Source organism: Ctenopharyngodon idella, chromosome 13, assembly GCF_019924925.1.
Source record: "Ctenopharyngodon idella isolate HZGC_01 chromosome 13, HZGC01, whole genome shotgun sequence".
Taxonomy (NCBI): domain Eukaryota; kingdom Metazoa; phylum Chordata; class Actinopteri; order Cypriniformes; family Xenocyprididae; genus Ctenopharyngodon; species Ctenopharyngodon idella.
The window spans coordinates 35,904,849-35,932,531 of NC_067232.1; the positions used below are offsets into that span (position 1 = coordinate 35,904,849).

Below are 27,683 nucleotides of genomic sequence, written 5' to 3' on the forward strand. Positions count from 1 at the left end.
AAACACAAAAACAAAAACAAACACAATTTAATGTGTATCTATGCTAAAACTGACTCCAGTGTCCTGACCAGGTGCCATGTTACACATTGACAGAATTGCAGTCAGAACAATATACAAAACCCTGCTCTGTGGAGCAGAATTCAACAGAATAAGAAACCAATCAACCAACAAAAAGTTCTGTCACTTTCCTAATTGTCACATTTGCAACTGATTAAGACAAAAACTGCATTTTCCCCCTTTCTGGTTGCAACACGGTGTTAAGCATTCAATGAGTACCTCATGTAGCCAAACTGACAAGTTTCCACTGTATTTATGAGTGTTCTTTCTCAGGCTATGCAAACTTCAAAACTCAAGCTTCAAATTAAGCAAAAGTTTTTATAATCTGATACCCAAGACCTTGGTAAATATCAGACTGCAAAAGATAGAATGGCTTGCAAAAGCTCCATCTACCTACAAACACAAACATGACATACAGACACGAACATGCAAATCCAGATGAGTAAGGATAAAGTTGGATTTTAAATTTAAATTTGTGAGAAATTGCCACCTCCTTTTGTTCTCCTGAGAAAACACCTGTATCTGAGGTCAGTGGGTTTGTAAAACCTGGGGATGTTCAGCAAACTCTTTCTACTGGCTTCCCCCATTTAGAAAGAAGCTCAGTCAGTGTGCAGAACACAATAAGTGATGCATATGAACGTCTTGTAGAATGTACTTCTGTGCAAGAATTACAGCTCGCTCGCAACAGCAAGTAATGTGACATACGTCAGACTGCTCACAGGTGCTGATGTGGTCGCACGTTTACATACAATTTTTATGATGCCTCTTATTTTTTTTTAATTATTAACATTTTGTAGATTCTGCAAGGGGTATGTAAACATATGACCACAACTGTACTTGAGTGGCTAAACAGTTATTGAATTACAGAACAAACAGTAAGTGATTAGCATAAAATCTAAATAAATACAATTTATTAATAATCATTTTCATAACTGATTATAACTGAGAATGTCTCAATTTATTTCAAAAGCCTTAAGCCCGGGATACACTACACAATTTTTTTCGAAAGATTGCCATCGTGAAACTATCGTGGCAATTTCTGTGATCGTGGTTCTTAATCGGTGGTCCTATGTCGTACAATGAGAGAGGTTCAAAGACGGACGTTTTTCTGGTCTTGCGACCAAAGATAGCCTACGACAGTGTCAGAAATTCAGCATGATCAACGCACAATGTGTTTGCTGCTACGACCTACGTCTACTGACCAGCCAATAAAAATGTGACATGAAATCAACGGGACATGGCGCTAAAACTTTAAACTGCTTCTTTCTTCTTTTGCCGCTTCCTTTTTATTTTCAGCACACATAAAAACTACAACAGCCAAAGTGTGATTCAACATAGTGTTTTGTTTACCAGTAGCGCATGCTGATGACGTTTTATTCTTCTATAGAAACTTGCGTCGTAGCCTACGAGTCAATAGGTGTCATCATCGTACAGTCTACATGCATGTCGTACCCAAGTTTAGTAGATCCATGTCGCACAGTGTGATAAAGTAATGATCTTACAGGATTGCTAAAATCGTGCAGTGTATTCAGGGCTTTAGGCCTAAAGTCCAAATGTTTGGCATAAAATATTCACATGCACAGACCAATCACACCAATTACAAAGCATACTGCAATGGCCCATCTTCAGCATTCACATTTCCAGTTTTTTTTTTTTTTTTTTTTTTTTTTATTTCAGGGAAAGTTTGGCATTGGACACACTTTGTGTTTAAAGAGTAAAAAACTGTGTGTATGTACAGAGGGTTCATTATGCTAAATTAAAATGTCAATATTTATTGATAAATAAAATGTATTTATTTCCAGTTATTCCCTTTCAATGTGGTCTCAAGACTTTTGGACCCAAGGTCATGACCCTACATCACACTAGTAATCGAGTGATCGGGGGTGCATAGTGGACATAAAAGGGGTGTTCGTGAGCACCCTTCTGAAACCAAAAATGACGAATGGGACACTCTAGTGATTCTCAACCAGAGAGCCTCAGCAAACTTTCAAGGGGGCCTCAGGATGATTAAAACAACTCAACATCAAGATATTTATTGTTTTAATTCACCCCCTCAACAACCTACTACGGCTCCCACAGTCTTGGAAAACCTGGATGAAAGAGGTAGCCTGATTTTAAAAGTGTGATTTGAAACCTGGAACAGTCATGCAAATTAAAATCTTTAAGCTCCATGGGCATTTTTATGACAAATATACATTTTTCTAGTTCTGCCAAGCCAAATATTTTAGCGGGTAAAATTGTGGGTAAGAAATTATTGTTCAATTTATCTTTATCACGAACAACTGGAAAGTAATATGATTTTTTTTTTTTTTTTACTCTAATGTCACCTGACGGACCTTGCTTAGCTGGGGTTTAAAAGACAATTAGTATTCAGTAATGTTATTGATTTAACTGCACTGACACAAATGCATGAGAACAAAATTTAAACTGAATCGAAACAACAACAACAAAAACACTTTATTAGGCGTTTTGAATATTGTTGCAGACAATAGCGGGCCTTGGAGTCAAAAAGTTTGAGAATCACTGCTTTCAGTTCTTGTGGACTTCATGGGGACAAGCACATGGTGGCCTTTGTAAGTCCACAAGACCATAAGTGTACATGAAGTGCACCATTTGGAACAGAGCCCAATTGTACTTTTATATTTCCTTGTCTTTTAGTTCTTAGTATGAATGGACATTTAGACTAGAGAACAGATCGGCAAGTCTAACTCTCATAAGCAGAGACACACATCAGATGACTTGTATCAGCTATAGATTTGGTCTCTTTTGATTCCCTTTTGACATTGGCAGGCACTATGCCTAATCAGCCATTTATATCATCTTGTAAATCTGACACTGTGCACTTTCAGCACAATCCATGTTCAGGAGAACACTGCAGGACCTACAAGTATGGCAGTGCCTCCTCCTGCCGTTCCATTTCACAAACACATATGATGACAATATGGCTATGATGACAGTTCCTGGCCTACATAGTTCCTGTCCCAAATGGCACCGTAAACACTCGCGGTGTTCCTATGAGTCTGCACTTTCATGACGTAACGACACTTTGACTGTCGGGAAGAAGTCTGCTGCAGAGCTCGCACCAGTGTGGGTTCGGCAAAAGTGTGCATCGAGGGCGCATATCGGCCGCAAAGGGGGCGTAAGTCCACAAGACCGAAAGTGCATAGAAGTGTGCCATTTGGGACAGGGCCATAGACAAGAGTCTGTCTACATAGGCAGCTTCCTTCAAACTGAAACAGAGCCATGAACCAACAAGTGACTGATCTGGAACACTCCACATATAGGCAGCAACTTACATGTCAGACAAAAAATGCTCCGAAAGCAAAGCAAACAATAGACCTGACATTACAAAACAGTTTCCTGTAAACATTTTGCTAATCTAATGCTGCAATACTCTAAACTTAGTTTAAAAGTGCACACAAATATCGGTTTAAATAGCCCCAAACTTTTTACTTTGATATTTTAGGGTACTGAATAAATTAGTTGTCTTTTACATTTACATGAACACTTCTGTCAAATCATTCTTTATCTTGGAGGAATTTTTTCATTGAACTCGTCATTATGGTATTTTTCTGAATCTGTAAGGTATCTAGCTTTTGAAAGCGCACCTGTGATGCGTTAAAATGCTGTCTACATAAGAAGCTCACTAGGTTTTAGAAAAGAGCCTAGAAGTGTCTCTCTACCCAGGTTCTGCTGGGCAGCTAAGGGAGGGCAATATTCCACTTTGCGCCACAGGCTACCTATGCTCACGTCATACTTGTTCCATTTCTGGTATTCCCAGATGGAAATCTTTGGTAATCAATGCAGGGACTTGCAGATGTGTTTCTGTCAAGCTCTCGGTGGGCAAAAATCTGCCTAAGATTGTTTGTGTAAACTGAAATGAATTCTTTCAATTCAGCATGAAAAGTAAAGCAGATATCCGCAGCTTGATCTTATGTCAATAAGTACCTTATTGTGGCAATCAAAAAACATGTAATGTATTTACAATTGGGCAAGGCATTACAACCTATTTCATATAAATTATTCTCGGTGGTAATCAATTGAGCTTAACTTGAGCTAACTGAACACAGAACATCACTTTAAAATAATTTCAGTTATCCTAGCTTAATGCACAGACAAAACTATGTAAGCTATTGACTCAAAACAACTATCTAAGCTGATTTTGACTCAAAATATATTTTTTAAAGCCAAGGAGGTCTATAATACATGAAGAGAGTCATTAACATTTCAATTTATCTCAATGAAAGATGCTTGGCTGGTGCATATAGCTCTGGTGCAGAAATGACACACATCAGGCAACAATGAAAAATTATTTATTTTCTTAAAACACATTCCTGGTGTCTTGTAAACTATTTTTTCTTCATATTATTTTTTCAAAAAATGTAACAATCTTTGAAATGACTGACATCATCAAGCTCTTTAGTTTCAACCCATACTTTCAACCACTTTCACCATTCAATCAATATCTGATGGATACAATCCTGCCCTATGTTTTTTTCTTTCTTATTTTTTTCTTGTTAAATTTTACATTTCACTTGAAAATTTGTCAATATGGTATTATGGAAGTAAAATGCTGTTTCACGTCAAATTATAGATTAATGATTTAATAATGGAGTGCTGGGCAATGTACCACACTGAACCAAGAAAATGACAAAATGGCAAATGCGATTATCACTAATTTAATGAACTGAATGTATTAATGAATTCTTAGAAATTCTTAGAAATATGTCTAGACATTCCCTGTCTGGCGCCAAGCTGGACACAAACTACACATTCAAGCAGCTTCCTCTTCTGTTATTGAATTACAGCACATTTCAGGATTTTCTAGGATTTTTCACATCATTGCCAGCGCTACTGAATGGCTAAGGTCATCAAGGCCATTAGGTTAAAGACAGACTGAATGAGTAGGTCACGAATCACACTGTGCACACACACATGTGTGTGTATGTGACAACGTGACACAGGATCAGTCCAGATGTAGCATTTCTCTGGAGGCAGAATGGCGAAAGGTTTGGGATTTATCAATTACTAAAATACTGCATATGTGTGAGAAGAAAACAGGGCCAGTGGGACGCTAGATGAGAATAAGGTGCAGGGAGCTGACGTCACTGGGGCCTTGGGGGTCATTGTTAGTCTTAACCGAAGCACAGACACATCATCTACTGTACACACACTATAACACAACACATTATTAGTAGTGCTTGATAATATTTAGGGTTAGGGATTTGAAAAAAAAATAAATAAATAAACACTACCATTAAGTATTAAAAGATTAGTTTACCCAAAAAGGAGAATTCTGTCATCGTTTATTCACCCTCACGTGTTACTTCTTTCTTCCGTGTAACACAAAAGGAGAAACTGTGAATAATGTGGTCACTCTTTTCCAACAATGAATGGGGACCAGAGCTTTCAGGCTTCAAAAAGAATACAAAAGTACCATAAAAATATACTAAAATAAGTATGTATGTCTTATTTTTTAAAAGGGGATTCATATTCTGTAATATTATCGATTTAACTGCACTGACACTAACAGATAAGAACAAAATTTGAACTGAATTGAGCTGGATAAACTGAACTAAACTGAATCAACACTGAACATGAGCTGAACAATGACACTATTGTCTTCAGCAGAGCTGCATATAGATGAATTGAAATTGTTTCATAATTGAACTTTGCAACATTGACAGTTATCAATCTAAATTAAAACAATACTGATCAAAATTGAGCTGAATAATGACACTTCTGTAGAGCTGCTTTACATCTTAAATTTAATTTGTTTTATAATTGATTCATTTTACAACATTAAGGGTGGGTTGCACCAACAAGAATTAAACTATGCAATGTTTATAGCAAATCTGATAATTATAACGAATCAAATAATTTGCTAATCTAGGTTTTATTTTAATTCAAGCTGTGTTGCACCATTTACTGATGTTGGACGAGAAAGGCCTGGCTCACAATATCCATTCCAGCTCATCCCAAAGGTGTTGGATGGGGTTGATGTCAGGACTCTGTGCGGGCCGGTTAAGTTCTTCCATACCAAACTCATCCTACCATGTCTTAATGGACCTTGCTTTGTGCAGTGGGGCACAGTCATGCTGGAATAGAAAAGTTAATTCCTCAAACTGCTCTATTCACTGGAAGTAAGAGGCCTAGACCAACCCCTGAAAACTGCCCCATACCATTATCCCTCCTCCACCAAACATTACAGTTGGCACAATACAGTCAGGCAGGTAATGTTCTCCTGGCATCCGCCAAATCCAGACTCACCCATCAGACTGCCAAACAGAGAAGCGTGATTTGTCTCTCCACATAATACGTTTGCACTGCTCCTGAGTCCAGTGGCGGTGTGCTTTACACTAATTCATGCGATGCTTGGCGTTGTACTTGGTAATGTGAGGCTTGCATGCAGCTGCTCAGTCACAGAAACCCATTCCATGAAGCTCCCGCCGCACAGTTTTTGTGCTGATATTAATTGAACAAGGACCAGGAATGAAATTTCACAAACTGACTTGTTGCAAAGGTGGCATCCTATCACAGTACCATGCTTGAATTCACTGAGCTCTTCAGAATGACACATTTTTTTCACAAATGTTTGTATTGATTTCATACACCCGTGGCAATGTGTTGGACTGAAACATCTGAATTTAATAATTAAGTGGTATGTTGCAATACTTTTGTCCATATCGTAGGCCGTGTTGATCTGAACTTATGCACCTCAGTTTTTGAGAGGGAAAAAAGCATATTTGTCAATATTCAACAAAATATGAGAAAAATTTGAACTGTTTCAATCAATGAGATCAATGAGGCCTACAATCAATCAGTTTCAGAAAACTTGTTAGAAAGCCTGTCCTAATTGAAAGAAAACTAGTTGTGAAAAAGACTGAATACAATATTTGGTGATAATATACTGTAGCATAATGACAGATTTACGGTATTTTTTGTAGGCCGGTCATTTTTGACCAGGAACATCACAAGCGTGTCTTTGTGCAATTTTGTAGAGGATTAAAGCATTTCAAAACAAACTTTCTGGTTAAACATTAAAGCACACTAGTGTTATAAATTGTCCTAAATAAATTTGATCAGTATTTCCAAAATTACCCACAAATAATGTTTTTTTTTTTTTTTTTTTTGAGGACCATAAGCTCAGATAAATGAGGCTTACGATCAATCAGATCCAAAAAAAAAAATACGAAACCTGTCCTAACTGAAAGAAAACAAGTTGACAAAAAGATTGAATCCAATATTTGGTGAAAATATAGAGTAATATATATATCTGAAGGAAGACCGGAGAGGCACAGAATCCAAGCTGCTTGAAGTCTAGTGTGAAGTTTCTGAAGTCAATAATGATTTGGGGGGGCCGTGACGTCTGCTGGTTTTGGTCCATTGTGTTTTATCAAGTGCAAAGTCAATGCAGCCATCTTCCAGGAGATTTTGGAGCACTTTATGCTTCCATCTGCTGACAAGCTTTATGGAGATGCTGATTTCCTTTTCCTGCAGGACTTTAGCACCTGCCCACAGTGCAAAAACCACTTCCAAGTGGTTTGCTGACCATGATATTACTGTGCTTTATTGGCCAGCCAATATGCCTGACCTGAATCTATGGGATATTTTCAAGAGAAAGATGAGAAACAGTCGATCCAACAATATACAGATGATCTGAAGGCTCAATAGTGCCTCAGCAGTGCCACAGGCTGATCACTTCCATGCCACACTTCACTGATGCAGTAATTTGTGCTAGGAGCAAGTCATTTGCAGTAATATGTCCTGCCGATGTGTGGGATTTTTTTTTTTTTTTTTTGGAGAAAAAAAAAAAAAAAAATTCTCAAAGATTCTTGGGGAAGTAGCTACACCCATGGGTGAATAAAGTCAGTAAGTTTGACCAGAACACAACATGAGGGTTAAAGGAGGAGCCTAAGCCATATATACAGAGCAGAACATGATAGAGAATAAATATGCTTAAAATACACACAAAAGAGCTATAGCTTATTTGCTTAAAAGCTATTATAACACAAGTTTGAATACATTTCAAGGCTAGAGTATTGGGAAATGTGTGCTTCCAGGGTAAAAATGGTCACAAGACATAAAAAAATGACTGATCACATTTCACAGAAAAGCTGCACCTTCAACAGTAATAAGCTATCCTAAATTTCAAACCACTGAATAAAAATAAAGGATCTAACCCACAGTGTCTAACTGAACAGATGTTGACCTCTGTAGTGTAAGTAGTCAATCTCCATCACAAGCAAAAAGATCTATCCTTGAAAATCCATGAAGGAGACAGAATTAGAAAGAGCTAGATGTCACCAGTAGGTCTTGTCCTTTAGCCTATTGATTTGACAAGCCATTCAATGTCACATTGTCAGAGTAGGATGACTTTAGTGCCTGGAATACCTTATTTTTAATGCAGAGGTAACTGCAGAAGCCAAGAAGCACATTCAGGAGATAGAGAATATACACTATAAATATTTATATACAGTATATGGGTGAGACAATGCACAAAATAAATGCTGATGGTTCTTTGACTGTAGAATCTTCATGAATTGCAAAAGGGCCTGACATGCTAGAGGAATTACAGGTCACAGTATTTGCAAAAGTTGGAACAGACAGATACCAAGAGCATCACATGGACTGAAGCCACTGGCCCTGCTGACGGTGATGCCGCTAGGTCTGAAATGATGCTCTCACATACACTACAACAGTGGAATCATATGATGTCCGGGTATCTCCACAGCTCAAAACAGCGTGGAGCACACCAGATTAGGACGATCTATTATTAAACTAATCATTGATCTCACAAGTACACTTGTGACCTATCAAAGGAATAGTATAACTCTTTTTTTATTTATTTAGTTTTTCTCTCTTAATGACTGGAGCCATGTGAGTAACCTGCACCAATTGTCTCTTGTTCTCTGAATCTCATAAATGCAATAATTTTCCAGGTGTACAACATAACGTTAAAGGAATAGTTCAACCAAAATGAAAATTCTGTCATTTACTCACCCTCCAATGTCAATCCAATCTTGTATGTCTTTCTTTCTTCAGCGGAACACACACACACAAAATAATTTTTTTTTTTTTTTTTTTTTGAAAAATACAAAATATCTTCTTTTATGTTCCACAGAAGAAAGTAAGTCATAAACTATCACTTTGGGTGAACTATCCCTTTAAGGCCTGTTCGTCATAGGACAGGGTGATTTATTAAATGTTCATAATTTATTTGCAGTGATTTTGATGTTAATGTAAAATTAAGCAAAAACTTGCTTTTTTGTTCTTTATGTTACTAACTCACAATCCTCAGGATCTATGAAATTAAAGTGTTAAGACGTTTTACTGGTGTCTCAGATTTAATCTTATGTACAACAAGTTGTTTTAGTTTGATTAATTTTAATAAAATGTCTTTTGCAATGAATCAAATTTCTTGATTCAGAAATTAAACACATATATTACTGTTTCCCATAGGATTTTGTGAGACTGTGGTGGGTGGACCAGTCTATATTACATTCACACAGGTGTTTTAGAAAGCCAAACAATTAGAATATAATAATGATAACAATAATAATACTATTTTTATATTTCTTATTATTCCTATGACAGTAATAGCCATATATTGTAAAACAAATGAACTGTAAAATAAATGAAAATTAATATTTCATAAGTATATTTTCACTTTACGCTACAGTAAGAAAATTACAATACTTTTGTCCTAATTTCTACACTTGCAAGAGATAACCCCTTGACTTTTATTTTGACTGAAACTGCTGTTGAGCTTTTATTTTGGTGGAAAACACCGGATTACGAGCTGATCGCGTAAGCAAAATGCACAGTTTGCTTTGAAACATGCAGCACAAACAGTAAAATCCAGTGTTAGCGTCAGTTCTGGCAGGTCACGTCAGTCAAACTCGCATCAGCTGACTGCCAGGTGACTCGTGTCAACCTATAGGAATACAACTCCTATCACAGCATCCATATATAAGCTCCTCAGTATTATCAGCAGCTATCGCATTTCTCAGGAGCTAATTACCCTCTTCCATGCCCAGCTCCTCCTCTTGTCAGTCAGGATTTGGCCTTATGATTCCCTGAATCAGACTAATTCTTGAAATATGTGTATGTTAAATTATTGACATTAATGATATCTGCATATGTTGGTTCTGTTCTGTTTACCCTAGGGGGGTTATTGCTGCTCTCCCTGCTCTTATCCATGCTAGGCTGCATGGATGCGCAGGGAGTTCTTGCCCAGAACAGAACCATACCGCCAATACAAACTCTATGCATTATCAATCATATTTGACGATAGTGGTCCTGACAGAAACAAAGTCCAATAGAAGAGAGCGCATCTTATGGGAGAAGTATCCAGTCAAGGTGCTCTATGGTCTAGGGTTTGTAATAGTTCATCAAAGAAAACTTTAGGATGACCATGGCATGCTTTCAGCCCATACTCTCCCTGAGGAAGGCATGGGCCGAAAAGAGATTTTCTGTATGTAGCCATCTGATAATAAAGGCTTTTTAATTTGAAAGAGTGCCATGGTCATCCTAAAGTTTTCTTTGATAGACTATATACTTATTTAATTAAATCACAGGCTTTTGCGAATTGGTATTGGAAAAAATCATATTGCGCTTTCTATTTTAGTTTGACAGATACTTTGCCAAAGCAATGGCGCAAAAACCTTTCACGTTATTATAAGTGTCAGGGTTATACCTGTTTTGAGTTTGTTTTTGATCTGTTTCCCTGTTCTGTTCATGTATGAGTTTGTTTTTCTTTGATCACATGCTCTCTTTTGTTCAGTTTCCCGCCACTTGTTTGTTCCCATGGTTACCCTCATTGAGTTCATTTGTCCCAGCTGTGTCTCATTAATTATCTTGTTAGCTCCCCTGTTTGTTCTTGTATTTAAACCCTGTGTTTCTCTCAGTTCTCTCTGTCCTTGTCATTAAGTTGGTTGTTCTATTCCCAGTTCTAAGCATTTTATGGAGTTTTGAGTTTGTTTAAATAAAGAAAGCTGCTGCATCAAGATCCTGATTATATTCATTTGTGCTGCAACCAGCAACCATGACAATAAGAAGTTTTAAAATATTTAAAAAATATTTATACTCATTATGAAACTGTGGCAACACAGATTAGACTATGGTGGGCCGCCATAGTTTAGGTAATCAAATGGAAACACTGTATTATATATTTTCTAGGTATTATTATGTACATGTAATATATAGAAGATCACCTTCCATATTCAAGTTACGAAAAAAATGGAACTGGCATCGTGTCAGTTAAGCTTTTTCCGTAAGTTGAATAGGGAAGGCGTAGGATGTAGCATAAGCTGTTTGAACTGCGAGAGTTTTACATTTTCTTTGTAAGTTGAGTACGGAAGGCGGTCTGGCGGTTACTTCATAACTTGTTAAATATTAATTTTTTTTTTACACAAATGCATCGCTTCGCTTCAGAAGGCCTTTATTAACCCCCTGGAGCCGTGTGGAGCACACGTTTATGATGGATGGATGTGGATGGAAGCACTTTCTTCAACTCATACTTCTTGATTCCGTTCACTGCCATTATAAAGCTTGAATGCGTCAGGATATTTATTAATATATCTCTGATTGTGTTCATGAGAAAAAAGAAAGTCATATACACCTAGGATGGCTTGAGAGTGAGTAAAGATTGGGGTAATTTTCATTTGAAAGTGAACCAATCCTTTAATTGGTTTATTTTTTAAATTTTTTAAACGATGGTTCTTCTGACTAAAAAAAGTGACCCTTTTAAGACATTTCAGATTCATTAATATTGAGGTATATACTGAATATTAACATTTTGGGATTTATTTTAATTGATTTAACCCAGCTAGTCACAAAAGTTTGATGCAACTAAATAGAGTCACAAAAGAAAATTATAAACAATTTTCCAAAATCCATAATTTTGCTTGCCTTTTCAACATAAATGTTAAAGTGAGCACCAAAAAAACAAAAAAAAACAAACAAAAAAAACAACCTTTTCATTTGGAGTAAAACTTGAAAAATAAATGACCCAAATGTAAACAATTGCTTACACTTTGAGATCAAGCAATCAAATTGTGAGTATAACATTTTCAAAAGGTAAATTCAGGGTGTTTTTTTTCTTCTTCTCGTTTTCCACTGCACTGTGCAGCATGATTTTTTTTTTTTTTATTGCCCTAAAGCTGCTTTGAAACAGTGTGTATTGTAAAAAGCTAATCATTGTTGTACAAAAAATACTATAAAATGACTGTCTTTGAGAAGATGCTCAGTGTTAACATGATGAACATATATGAAATGTAAAATGTTTCTTGGTTGACTGAACCTGTAACCTTAAACCATATGCTTTAATCGATAGTCAGTGGAAAAAGAAAAAAGCATTGACGTGCACAAAGAATTTAAAAGCTAACATGCATACTAATTCAAAGCACTGCTTGATATGCATCACAGGCCAAGACAGAATCTGGCACACATGGTTTACAGAGAGACTGATGTTGAAACGGTGCCTGAGAAAAATCCCGCTGCCCAGCCTGCAGAGCAGAGCCGAGGTTAACCATCAGCCGGCTGCTTGTGAGAGAGCACTGCTGCACTCATGCAGAAAACATTCCCAAAATGCGACACATTCACCCTCCTCCAGTCCCCCTCCCGACCGACTGCATGCCCCTGGAGGTTGGCTCTGACGTCAGTAGCTGAGCTGGGCCGGCCGCCAACCCTGTGGGCCCTTGATGGATGTGATGGGTCGAGTGGAGCGGGCCACGGCACGAAACATGCTGCGCACAGAGAAGCCAGTCCCGCTTTAACAGCCCTAATGACCCGTAAGGACCCAGCAGGCCCTCTCTCCCATACTTTCACCAGTGCACTAACCCTTTAGCCTTCTGCAGTCTTTGCTGCTCAGGTTACATAAACACAGACACATGCTCAGGTGTATGAAGTGTAATGATGTATTTTTTTTTTTTCTCCACGTTATCATGACTGTTAATTTAAAATGAAAAAATTCAAAGGAAAATTAAGATTTGAAAATTAATTATTTTAGGGTACTGCTTAAATTTACATTTACTGTGCCATAAATATTCCTGTCAAACTGGAAAGGATAAATGGCTGTTAGATTAAGATATTAAAATTGAATTTAAATACATGTTTTGCCTCAGACGTGCAAGAAATATTTAAAATAATTAATGAACATACAAAATGTCTTAAATTTCTCATTTGTACAACAAGTATCCAAATAGAATTAAACAATATGAATGTGTTACGATAAGCAGTAACATTTTCATGTTCTAAACTGGTTTTGCTTCAGGACCAGTGATGTAGGCTATTATCATAGTTAAACTAAATATAAACTAAAATAAAATGAGAAATGATGCCTTTGCAACTAGCTGAAATTGTATTTCAGTTAACATTTATGTTATTTCAAGTAATGAAAATGTTTATATAAATACAGGGCCAGATTTAATAATAATAGCCATATCACCAAGGGACAGATTTTGTGCCAAAATACCATAGTTTTAGTGGACACACAACCTTTGACATCAGCAACAAAATAATTATTTGGGAAGTATTATGTCCAATTATATGGCTAGTTGTATTTTATCTCAACTAATACTGTAGGTTGTTTTTTTAAAGACCAAACCAGGAACCTATCAGCTGAGAACCACTGTTACTGTATAATTTTTTTCCAGATGCATGGGTTAACCAGGGAATAAACACAATGCAAAAGTATGCATTTAAAATATCAATATCATGTTTACATCTGTGTGAAATGACATCTAAAAAGTCACCCCCAAAAATCAAAGACACTGTTGCAGCAAGTAAATGCAGGACTATTTTTGACAGCACAGGGCTCCTACTGCAGAATATTCTAGCACAAGGCCATGAGTCCGTACCTGCAGGCTGACTGCTGTTCTTCCGTTTCAGCCATCTGTCTACCGTCTCCGCACTCACGCTTTCCAGCACAAACTCATCCAGCATCTGCGGGTGGAGGGAAAGATACGCCTTCACTTTCTCATCCGTCAGACCTGCAACAAAGTAATCAAGATTATTTTCTTCCCCTAACATTCATTCACAAAAAAAGAACATCTAGGTCTTCTCACGATTCTACATGGTTCCACATGGTTGTCCATTGTTCCTAATTCAAAGGAAAACACATCAATACAGGCAAAATAGTTTACGGTCCTCAACCCTGTAAAGAATGACAAATAAAAAAATAAAAAAACAATCTATTTTTGAACAGTTTATTGAACCTTTAGAAAAAATAATACAAAAGGTTTGGATGTGTTTTTATATTATTGGATATATGTTTTTTTTTTTTTTTTCATCAGTATCATATTTGATACATTAGGCTTTTATGGCTAATGTAGTATAATATAGAAGAATATGGAGCTCATACTCAAGGAAGACAAAAACACCTCAATTTTATTCAGAGGCCCAGACTGAGCAAAATTATGCAATTTTGTGCAGGAGTATATAGGAGGTTTAAAGGATTCAGGCTGAATTAGAAAATGTAAAACTTGAATGAATGTAAACTAATACATGGTCTGTTCATGTGACAGATGCTGGTAAAACAACTTGTTCCTTTCCACATCACAAATTTTAATCAGCACTTTTGTGCTGGGGTGCTGCAAGGCTCTATGCTGGGACCACTCCCATTATACAGCTTAGTGTGTTTTTAGTACATGCGGCTTCTCCAGCAAACAAGGAGGCCCTTTTGGAGGCACAGGAAGAAGAATGACAAGTTGACTGTGCTTAATAGGCAATTAAGTGTTTGAGAGCTTACTAAGTGCTGTTGTTTATTGTCTTTGTTGTCAGGGCAAACACCAATTTACTGGGCCATTGCTGAAGCCAAGCACATTTCAGTTAGCTAAAAACAAACCACCCTCACTTTTGTGGGTAGTTCTAGTAGAACCCCATTTTATTTTTTAATGGTTGTTTTTATATTTACTTCTGCTCACCAACTGTTGCAGGTAATCCATAAGCAATATTTAAGTGTGAGTCAACTTCCTGCAAAATATTAATTGCAATTATTCAAAAAAGTAAAAAGTTACTGATCACTGATCTTTATGTTTATTAACAAAGTTTGGCTGAAACATCCAGCAAAAACTACATTTCGTAAATATATTTGTCTTAAATTTTTTTTAGCCTTTAGAGACTAACTTATACATTCTACTCCAGAATTCACCAATTAGTGGATGGTGGTCCAGATCCAAAATTGTTCTACATAGGTCATGAATCATTTTCTCAAAATATGTAGAAAAAAAATCCCCTCCCCTTTTCTCCAACCGGAGCAGTTAACAGCAATGGAGGCATATTATAGACAATGTATTTAAACAGAAATTATGTTTTTTTGTTTTTTTTCTCCTGTTTAGGATTTATTACTTACTTTTTTTTACTAAGAGTCACAGCTGCCAGTTTAAAGATTTATCAAAAAAATAAAATAAAATAAAAAAATGACCAGAAATTAAATGCAAAGTTCTTACAACACTAAAACTGTGTAATTGTATATCGTTCGGAGCTTTGCGTCAATGGAAATTTACAGACTGGACCTCCAGGAACTTTAATTAAATACCCCAGGTCTACGCATTAATCTTTTTTTTTTTTTTTTGTAAAATGCCACGATGGACTCAACTGAAACCAAACACTTTGAGCATATGTGCGTCTTGACTTAATGTGCAAACTCGGGGGAAACACAGCTGGGAGGCATGTGTTCCACACTATACAAACACACACACATGTTAGCAGGAAGATACTGAGACCCAAGCTAGCCCACAAGAGCTCCCGCAAGCAGAAAAAGGGTAGTGAGAGGCTACAGACTGTTTTGGTGCACAACAATAAAAGACAAAACAGATGAGAATGGTAAAGCCTCCACTCTTTGAACGCTAAAAACAAACCAGATGTGTGAAAGATATTCATATCCATACACATCCACACGCAAAAAGTTGTATAGCTAGCAGAGGTTGCACTACAAATAATTACTATACGTCAGACTACAACCCTACAATTTTCTCACCTCATTCTACCATGGCATATCCCAATCTCCAAGCGAAAGTAGCTTAATAAAATTTTTTGAATAATATCTGTGCACAAGTCTGACTTGTGATACAGCCTGGAATAAATCTGGCCCCCTGACTGAGTCTGGTTTCCCCCAAGATTTTTTCTTTACTACCGTCACCTGATGGAGTTTTGGATGAACTGGGTTGTAAGTTTTCTGGTTTTTAATACTGTTGTGCTGTGAGTGTGTGGCTTTATCATTTTATTCTGAGATTGCTACATAATAAAGACAACATATTTTTTGCCATCAGTCCTCCTGAATTTAATTATCATTATCCAAGCCATTCCTTCATATATCTTTGCGTCTGCATCATATATGTCTCAATATACTGGTATAAAATATTAAACTGACCATTTTTACAATGTTAACTATTTTGGTTTGAGCTGTGGTCCCCAGATGTCTTCTGACTTCTAATATAAAACAAATAATAATTAATAAATTTTTGGGAATATTGTTTTAATTGTTAGTCATTATTTTTCCAGTGTCCTCAACTTCACTTTCCATGCTCTTAGTGTTTTGTAATGTCTGTTTAGCAAGTACTTAATTATTTCATCCTCCAAGAAGTGACAATTTTTGGAAAATAGCACATACATCAGTATGTACACTTTAAAAAAAAGAATTGGTTAACTTAAAAAAGTAAGTTACCTGGTTGCCTCAAAATTTTGAGTAAATTGAAATTAAAAATTTGAGTTCATACAATGAAGGCGATTGGTTTAATCAACAGAAACTCAAAATATTATGTTATCTGAACCACATTAATTATTGAAGTTGATTTGACAAAAGAAAAAATGTTGTGATAACAAATCATGAAAATATTTTTTTTTACAGTGTATTAGCATGTATTTGATTATGATTACGTGGTGTATTTGTTGTTTTTTTTCGCTATAAAATATTCTATCCTGCTTGCCAAAATGACAGAAATAGTATTATCAAAATTTCAAAAGATGTTTAAAATTTAAAAATGAACTTCAACTGACCTTATGTAAGCTTATAAGCGTATCTTTGTAAATAATCAAGTCGTAATAAGTTCAGATAAGTTTAACAAAGTGCCTGAACTTGACCAGAACATTTTTTTCTGAACGTCTGGTATTCCCTTTTATAGAAATACTTTCTTAAAGTATAAAACAAGCATATTCATTTTTAAACATTACAGAGATCAAAAGGAACTGCCGAACAGGAATGGCCCATCCTATGAATTATTCCACTGGACTACACTTGGAATCTCTTGGTTCTTTCATTAAACTCTCACTCACATATTTCATCTGGTCTATTTTTGCAGGGGCACTTTAAAACATTATTTTTAAACCTTCATTTCTAATCCCTATTAGAATCCTTTTACTGTCAGAATGTTTGTATAATACAGAAACAGAGTAGACCACACACCTTATTTTATCTGTGAAAATGATGGAAAGCATTTTAAATTATCCATCAATGCTTTTTTTTTTTTTTTTTTTTTTTAATTCAGTAAATGATGGAAATTTTTCAGCTAAAGCAACCTTTCAAAGCTGGGTTTAGCTCAGGGGGAAAAAAGCATGTTGATGTATGGAGGTACAGGTCTGTATATGCACAGAGAGAGACAGTGAAAGAGAAAAAAACAGGAGGGGGCCGGGGGCTGCTGCCGACTGATGCTGTCCAGACACGAGACACAGCTCTTCAGGAGCGCAACGCCTCACGAGACTCCCAGAGCCAGTGCTGACGCACATGGGCAGAGAACACTGCTTCATAAATCAGACACTGGAGGGGACGCAGACACACAGGCTGAGGTGAGAAGAGAGAAACGACACTAGCCGACCTTCTGTGAGGTTTCCTGCTGCATGAACTCATTGAGATATTACATACTTAGACAATAGCACCAGATAATTGCTGTTTGTGCCTTTCTTCATATTAACCTGATAACTGGTAATCATCCCCTTTTTTGAGCATAGATCTGAAATTGATTCATGAATGCTCTCTTTAAAAAGAAAACACACCGCAGATTATTGCAGAAGTGAAAGCAGCTTAAAAAATGAATGTTTAATAATTACATAAGTTTATGTTTACTGTAAAGCAAATGCACTCATTTTTAATTTTACGCTTTATCTCGATTATACCGCACGTGATTTGGCAAAGGCTGCGATTATTTTATGCGCAGCTTGTCAGAGCTGTATGGCTCTGTGATCAGTAGTAAATGCTTCTTCATCTGAAAGCCAGAGGGCGCTCTTGCGCAGAAACTCCAAATATGCCCTGCCGCAGAAGAAGATAACACGTGTTATATCGCTGTAGCTGAATAAACAGAAGACTGAAATGCTTTGATTGATTAAACATGACTAATAAACACACGACTGCCTTATTCTGTGTAAGAAGCCACATCATCTCACAGAAGGATGTTCAACTGTCGTTATAAAGTGAGTTTGGAGTAAAAACATGTTGGACAGTGTAGGTCTTTTGTTGGACAAGATGTTAAAGTGCCCCTATTATGCCTTTTTTAAGCCTTTCATTTAATGTCACCTGAGTTTTCAATCTTTTGTAAACGACTTGTTTGAAGCAGTTCAGAGAATCAGTCTCTCTAAACCCCTCCTTTCCGTGAGCCTACAATGCTCTGATTGGTCAGATGGCCCAATCCTTTGTGATTGGTCTATTGCGCGCACTGCTCGCCCATTGCCATGACTGAATGACAGCTATCAATTCGCAAGATGTATGGACAGAAAAGATAGCATCGATTTTACTGTATCAATTCGAGCCTGAGTCCGCTGATGAAGCGTCTGAAGTAGTCGATCAACCAGAAACTTTGACTGGAGTACAAAGTTTCTATATGGTAAGTGTCACCTTAGTTATTTATAAGACGCGATAGCAGCGTCACTGTTATACTTTATGTAGGTGCACCAGTGGGAACTGTATCAGAACATAAGATAAACATTTAGGCCAGATGTGTACAGACTTCTTCGTCATAACTAATATAACTAATAGACATAAAAATGGCTATATCATTGTTTGACATTACAAGGGAAGTTTACTGTTTACAGAGAGAATACTTCAACTAGTTAGCGCGGACTAGCATCTTAGCATCCTATTACAATACAGATAGAGCTCGACTCTACTGTAATGATAAAAACACAGAGGAAAAAAAAGTTTGTTTTGTATGTTGTAAACTACCACGTTAGCAGAGCACAAACGTGAATAGCTGATAATGCATTACACTTTTTAAAAAAAAAAAAAGTCGTGCTCCATCCTTAATCATTACTCCAAGTAATAAGACAGACAAGCTGCATTAATCGACAATATTGGACCCACAAGAACTACAGAAACGTGAGTTAGCCAGTTAGCAGGAGACATACAGACTAGGGTGTACGTTACACAACATAACATACAAAACTACGAATTTTGAACGATCACTAGAAAATATAAACATCGATTATTAATCATACTTACAGGTTGAGATTCAGAGGAGCAAGCTGGTCCAAAGAAACTGGGCATTGATCCATATTTTAAGACCAAGCGTTTTGTGAATCCTGCGTTAAACTCCCCGAGGTTTGAGAAGTAGTCGTCAGTAAAATGACGGGAACACAACAAGAGATTGTACTGCTGTGGTATTGTTGAAAAAATGAATTTTCCCTGGCGTCTGCGCATGCGATAAGTGGGCGGGAAATATGCTAATGTTTCATTGTGACATCACAACGAAACGGCTTGGGATTCATTTTACAAATGACTCGTTTAATTGACTCAGAGTCGACTCTTACTTTTGAGAGACAATAACTTTATATACAGTGCACTTTCAGATTTAAAACTTTGCAGGATGTTTTCATTCACTTAGAGCTATGTTACACACTACATGAAAGGTAATTTTCAAAAATCCATAATAGGGACACTTTAATAAATGCTTCTCACGTCTGGAAAGATGTCTGACGCGTGTTGCTTTTTCAAATGTACGTTAAAAGTGACTCAAATTCGCAGTGCTTTGGATGGGCTAGATGGATTATCATTTCCCATCATTATTACCATCATTATTAGATGGATTAGCATTTGGAGCCATACTTCATTGACAAGCTGCGCATAAAAAAATAATTGCAGCCTTAGAATCACGTTTAAGCGATAATCGCGTTTAAGTTCAATGTTATTTTTCGCATTGTGCGATAAATCGTGCAGCCCTAAACTCAATGTCCAATTTCAAAACAGTTTTCACAGGATAAATTTGGAGTGTTTAAGCTTTCGAATGATTCCTAATTTATGATGATTACTAAAATATGTGATAGGAAAAAAGTCAATAAAAAAAGGCATACCAAATGTCCAGGCTAAAATATTAAATGTATATTAGATCTGAAATATAATATTTTATGATAAACTATTTGACAGTAAACACTTGGAAATTTGACACAAGTTGTGACATGCTATATGCTATATAAAATTATTTTAAACCACACTTTGCTAATTATTTTGCATGCAGCCTTTTGTCCGTAATTTGAAAGACTACATGGAATATTTGTTCCTTTAAGTGTACTGCATTCGGGTCCAATTTGACCCAGAAGAGGTACATATATATATATATATATATATATATATATATATATATACACATACACATATAATCCATAGCTTTTAGTACGAAGATGAAACTTTGTAAGTTTGCTAAGACTGTCAAAATACACAGCATTTTTTATATATATATATATATATATATATATATATACACACCTTTAAGCAAAAAAAAATTGTAAGAGTAAAAAATAAAAAAAAATAAATTGTTACACCTTTTGCGTTCGGGTCTGTTTTTACTCGAAAGTGAACTGTGGATTTACTCGTGAAATTTAAACATCTTTTCCTACACTCACACACACATTTTTTCCTTCCCACTGGGTCTGCATTTTGTTTATAAACTTGCTTGCACATGCACACTCAATAATTCTGGAATTAAAATAAAATGACAAACAAATTAATGTCTTAATGTGTAAGTAACTATAAACCAAATAGTCTAAATTTGATAAAGGACGGATGGTTTGGAAAAGAAAAGGTCCACATTTTACTTTTCTGCCACCTACTGATGAACCACTGCAGCATGAAAAAGAGATTTAAGCTGTTTATCATCATCATTTTTTTCATATGAAAGTTAAAGTTTATGCAAGTAAAATGAATATATATTTTTTAAAACATTTTAGAGTAATATTGATGTTGTTTTGTTGGAAAAAGAATATGTAGGTTTCATAAATTTAGACTGTTTAGAGCAGTCATGAGTTTCAAATGAATTTAATTAAATCCAATGGATAAATTCATACTGCTAATTCTCATATTATATGTTCTTATACATTTCATCTAATGATATATTAAAATAAAATTTCTCATAAATATTGATAATAAAAATACATTTTTCTTGCATCACACTGGTTTTTGCTGTAGTTCTTGAAAAAATTACATTTCAAAGAATTTCTAATTTAATAAAAAGGATGTAAATGAAGTAATAGCATGGTAAAAACATGGTAACATTCAAAACTTTAAAACTTTTGTGCATTCACTCATTAATGAGAAGTTACTGATTAGATACAACATGGTTTTAGATGAAAGATATTAAGTTATGACTGTTTTACAAGCTTACGTTCCACAGGGTCCAAACAGACCCTGGAATGCAAAAGGTGTAGGCCTATACAGTTTTCAAAAATGCATGGCACTTCATACCAGAATGGTGATTAAAAAGTTAAAAACTGTTTAATTTGAAAAACTGTTTACACGTGAGCAGCATGACGCATGCATGTGAGGCTGACGCAGGAGCCGGCCAATACAGAGTCGGCGTTCTGACGTAGAACACGGAAGCTCTGCACTGTGTTCACTGCGTCAACTGCATAGAAGACTGACAGGGGAGAGAGGAAATTGTTGAATTGTTGACCTCAAAAGGTGCATGGACGTTGCTGCCTATGTATGGATCAGATACCCTCGGATTTCATCAAAAATATCTTAATTTGTGTTCCAAAGATGAACAATGGTCTTACGGGTTTGGAACGACATGAGGGTGAGTAATTAATGAGAGAAATTTCATTTTTGGGTGAACTTACCCTTTAATGTGTGGTGGTCGGCCAATGATGTTTGATTTTTTTTTTGGCCGATGCTGATATCTTAGAGAGCAAGGTGGCTGATGGCCGATATATTTATAATTTATATTTATAATTCATATTTATTTTACTTAATATGTAATAAATTAGAAATAAGTCATTGAAAATGAATTTTAAAAAATACAGCTGTAAAATTACTTATTCTTTAGATGGCAACATCTTGATTCTGAAATCCTTTTACAGTATTTTTCACAAGGAAGTAAAAACACGTTTACCAACAGGGCACAAAATAATCTGGTAAGTTTGTGTGCACTGCGAATAATTTTTTTTTTTTTTCAATTAAAGACAAGGTAACACTAATCTTACAGACGCTGATATATTGGTCAACCATATTGTGAGGTTGGTTGGGATACTCAAACAAACAGAGTCATTTCTAAAATATCACATAGTCAGTGTTTTATAGTAGATGCTTCTATTAATGGTGTACTTATTGTTGTCTTTGCATATTCAACTGAGATAATAGCAAATGTAAATATTTTAACACTGAAAAAATAATTCACACCCAAGCTTTAAGACAAATGGTGCACAGTCACAGCACTTAAGATTTATTTATGTACAAATTATTGTACATTTTAACCTAAAATCTTGATGTTGAAAACCCCATATGAGTCACCCCTACTTATAATACTTCCTCCCCTTATCCTAGTCCTTTTTAAAGGCTGCATAAAACAAAAATTAGGGCACATATCCGCAGCCCTTTGGCACCCCATTACAAAGCCCACCTTGCACTGTTCCTGTACCATTTTATTCATTGTTTGTTCTGTTACAGGAAAATGAGCTTTAAAAATTATTAGTGGTCTAATCACATGCAACATCATCAAAGCTTCTGCATGCATCACATGACGGCAGAGATCACAACAGCAACAGCCCAAAACCACAAAGCACTCAAGACTCACCACCCTTTCTATCCCTGCATAACACTTTAAACAGCCAATAGCGATGACTGGACTGTCGTGCCCCATTGGTTTTTTTCTCCACAAAGACAAAAACAACCTTTTTCACTTCCCCAACCAGAACTGAACTTTAATGAATGTTATCGTAATAAGCTGGAATAGAAATCAGCTTTAGTTTCTTTGTTCTACATGTGAAGATGAAGCCACATTCAAAGAAATATTAAGTAATATTCAGTGTACTGTTGTGTATATTAATGATTTTATGGTTATTAGTGGTATTTGTTAAGCCAAGCTTCACTATTGCTCACAATCAGAGTATTTAAATCCAAAAATCACTGTTTGAATTTAAATACGCAGTTGCTTAAGAGACTGGACCATTATTGCAGTGATTATTATATTTCTAGCATGTTATATGTTTGCCAACAGTTCTTCTAACCCTAATTGATGGAGTGTGTAGCTTTTCATTTCTTAAACAACCATGTAGGAAGACGAATCATGGCCATACTCCAGGATGACAATGTCAAGATTCATCAGGCTCAAATTGTGAAAGAATGGTTGGGAGGGAGCATGAAGAATCAATTTCACACATGAATTGACACCTCTGAGTCCAGACCTTAAATTCACTGAAAGGGATGTGCTGGAGTAGACTTTACAGAGTGCTTGACTCTTGCATTGTCAATACAAGATCTTGACCAAAAATTGATGTGCAAATAACATTTCCATCAAGAGATGCATCATTTTACTTTTTTTTTGTATAACAGGAATAATTCATGAAATGTAATGATGTTGTCTCACAGCACTTGTGTTAAATAAAATTTCACTATTGTGCAACATAATATATAGTAATATTATATTTTGTGAAAAGCACTATACAAATAAACTTGAATTGAAAATTGAATATAATAGGCATAATAATAATATTAAAAAAAGAATTCATGAAATTTAAAGGGATTGTTCCCCCAAAAATGAAAATGTTGTCATCATTTACTCACCCTCATGTTGTCCCAAACCTGTATGAGTTTCTTTCTTCTGTTGAACACAAAAGAAGATATTTTGAAGAATATGGAAAGCAAAGCCCCATTGGCCCATCAACTGTTTGGCTTTCCATATTCTTCAAAATATCTTCTTTTGTGTTCAACAGAAGAAAGAAACTCATACAGGTTTGGAAGAACTTGAGGGTGAGTAAGTGATGACAAAATTTTTGTGAACTATCCCTTTAATGTAAATTTCACTATCGTGTGCCAAACGCCAAATCAAATTCCAATTTAACATCCTGTGTGGCCAGTGTTATTCAAATTCTAGTGTTCTAGTGTAAACTCAAAGGGAGCCAATTCTTAAATTCTGAATTTTGCCCAAACACACAGCTGTGAGTTTTGCACAGGCAACACCACTTACATTTTCTTTCATTTGCAGAAAACGTAAAGATCTACCTTTATATTACTGTGCTAATTTCTGCCACATGAAGCCACGGCACACAGCAGCACTTTAGAAATGTCCCCATTATTTATTCATTTGCTAAGCAGATGCACTTATCCAGGGAGGCTGGCACTTTTCACACTTTCTCTTGTGTGGCATCTTCCAGACATGGGGAAGTGATCATGGCATAACTTGGACAAAGAAAAGGTTCAAACAAAACAGCGGCATTTGTTGCGTCCTCTGCCAGTGGTACTTGGAAAGCGCTGGCTACACATCAGTAAAAAACATTCCTCCTGGGTTGCAAAATCACTTACTTCACATAGCACAAGAGAAGCTCTGGGTCTGTACTTTTTTTCACAGTGGGCAAAGACACACAACACAAAAACAAGGAGAACTATGATCAAATGATGAGAGTGGTGATATGTAGACGTAGGCGCTGATAATGTCTCTTAGAACAGCCCACGCTGTCCTTGAAGACAAAGAGCATTTGTTCCTAATGAACGTCTGAAACTCAAGCTAGCAACTATAAACTGTAGATGATGTTATGATGTCAGTCATCACAGCGATGTGATCATACAGACACTACCCTTTCAGTTTGTTCTTTTAATAAATACAAGTGATTTGTAACATCAACAAAGATTATATTATGATAGCAATATTTTGAATTTACCAGATAATTTGTGGCCTACGCAGATTTCCCCATTTAAAATTAGATTTGCATTTCCTGGAGCAATAAATGAATAGTGTTATACTTTTAGGTATGTTTAGGATTCAGACTTTGCTTCAATGTAAATTAAATCCTACAGCTGTAGCTAAAAGTGTGAGGCATGGCGCCAAGAACATGATAAAATGTATATCTTGAATGCAATACAAGTCGCTTTGTATAAAAGTGCCTGCCAAATGCGTAACTGTAAATGCACCAGAGCCGCTTTGCTGGTATCATGGCACACAGTGTGCGTTTTCAGTAATTTCTATTTTAATGAATCACCACACAATCACTATGCTGTGTAAAAGGCTAGAAATGGTTAAATAAGTTCAAAGTAACCAACCAATTGTATGTGATATATATTCCACGTGTTCTGGGAGTATACGATAGGGTTTGGTGAAAAACAAATCGAAATGTAACTTATTATTTAACGAAAATCTTGACTTGGCCGTTGGTCTTCTGTGCACGGCTGCGCGTTCGTGAGACTCTATTAGCGTCGCAGTTCACTCCCCAGAAAAAGCACACAAGTAGTGAAAAATAAAAAACACGACATGAAATACAATCCATGTACTTTCTTCTCTGAGATGAATATATCCGTTGTGCTTGTCGCAACAAAAAGTAATCGCGTTCACGTGGGTCAACTGTCATTCTGACTGTCAGAGTTCTGTTCCGGAGATATTCAGCTAAGTGGAGAAAGTACACGGATACTTTTTTGGGATTTCTAGGCATTGCATTTTTATTAATCTTAATTTCTTACAACTTGTGTGCTTTTTCTGGGAGAGACGGAGTAAACTTTGGTGCTAATAGAGTCTCATGAACACGCAGTCGTGCACAGAATACCAACAGCCAAGCTCAGGACTTTCGTTAAATAATACATTAAATTTTGTTTTTTCACCAAACCCTAGTATACCCCCAGAACACATGAAATATACGACATGAGCATTCTGTGATACTTCTGCATCTTTTTTTTTAAAGCTTGATGCTGGTTGTTATTCACTGCCATTATAGGGATATTTTTTAAATGCATTAAAACAACACCAGGGCGAGTAAATCATGACTTAATTTTCATTCTAGGGGGAACCATCTCTGTAAGTGTCTTTAACTACCATGTAATAACATTTAAATTAATTATTTGATACAATGCACTTAAAAAATACCTGTTTTTGTTGATGTAAGTTCAACACCTAATATAAAGTGGGACCATATTTTCAATATATTCAGAAATAAATAAATAAACAACTAGGACAAAATTTGTCTGAACACTGATTGGTTTGGTCTGAATTAATTTTAACTTTACACTGCATATGTATATGTATATGTACATGATACTGCATTTGATGTTTAGAACCAACCCTAAGTGGAATGTTTGGAAATATCAGCACTGTGCTGCTTTGCAAACAATTGAATAAAAAGTGATTTTTTTTTTTTTTTTTAAAGAAGAAGAAGTTTAGATCAGGCTTGTAGGAAATCGTTTCAAAGGGATCTAGTTTCATCTGCTGCCTTAGTGACATTTGCTGTTTATTTCATCGACCCGAGATTTCATTGAGTGGCTCTTCATCTTTTTGCACATGCAATGAGAGTACATGTGACGTGAATGAACATCGAACCTCTGGGACCAGTGCTATCTCATGGGCTTAAAACAGATGCCTCTCGGCCCACGCGCTCCCAACTGATGTGGCCCCCGCTGCTCAAATCAGAGATGGTACGCAGACGGTTGGCCCCTAATTAGGATACAGAGCCCTGCCTTAAATGTGTTGAGGTTTAATGTTCAACCCTTGTATCACACAGTCAAAAGTGTTCCCTCTTGGGATAATGATATGCCTAAATGACGTCACCCTGACTCAGTGTATTGCTGATGAATCAACCCATCCTAAACACTAAGTCATCTAATTAGACTGTGGCTGTGGCCTAAGAGAGCTGGAACCAGTTACCATGTTTGGAGTGTACAGTAGAGTTTAGACACTGGATATTCACAACCGCTGTCTCATCCCTTCAAATACAAACGTAATTTGTTTATTTATAGGAAATCACCCTCCAATAGAGGGAAACATAAATATTTAGTTTCATATTACATGGCTGATACAGGAAGAACGTGACATATATTGAAAATCTATATTTATAGTGACGGATGAGGCTCTTTATTTATACGGGTCAAAATAATGTACGTATTACAGTAATTTGAGAACTGGAGGGTCTGGGGAATTATACACTATATGACCATAAGTATGTGGACACCCGAACACCACACCCATATGTGCCTGTTTCATTTCAAAAACCACTGGCAGTAAGAAGGTGCTGGTCCTCCCTAACAGCTTTCATTCTTCTGGGAACTTTTCCCAAGCTTTTTTGTCAGCCGAACCCGTTCGACATGAAATATTTACTTGAAGTACCCCCCCCCCCAAGATAATATTTCAAAAATTTAATGACACTTTTGCATGTTCACGGTTCTCTGATGTTGGTTAATGGTCACATGACAGTAAAAAGATAAAATTTCACAAAATTGTTTCAAAATT

The 27,683-nt window shown here is 36.1% G+C and overlaps 1 protein-coding gene across 6 annotated transcripts in view; it reads right to left on the reverse strand.

Annotated features, from left to right (window-relative positions):
* The window catches only part of pde10a (phosphodiesterase 10A), a 140,336-nt gene that overhangs the window by 52,610 nt on the left and 60,043 nt on the right, over positions 1-27,683 (reverse strand). For all 6 annotated transcript variants that reach the window (XR_007933295.1, XM_051917674.1, XM_051917670.1 and 3 more), the window contains exon 2: positions 13,920-14,051. Coding sequence is in view for 5 of the 6 variants with exons in the window: in XM_051917670.1 (XP_051773630.1) it covers positions 13,920-14,051 (132 nt within the window). In the remaining variant the exon portion in view is untranslated. The remainder of the gene's footprint in view (positions 1-13,919; positions 14,052-27,683) is intronic.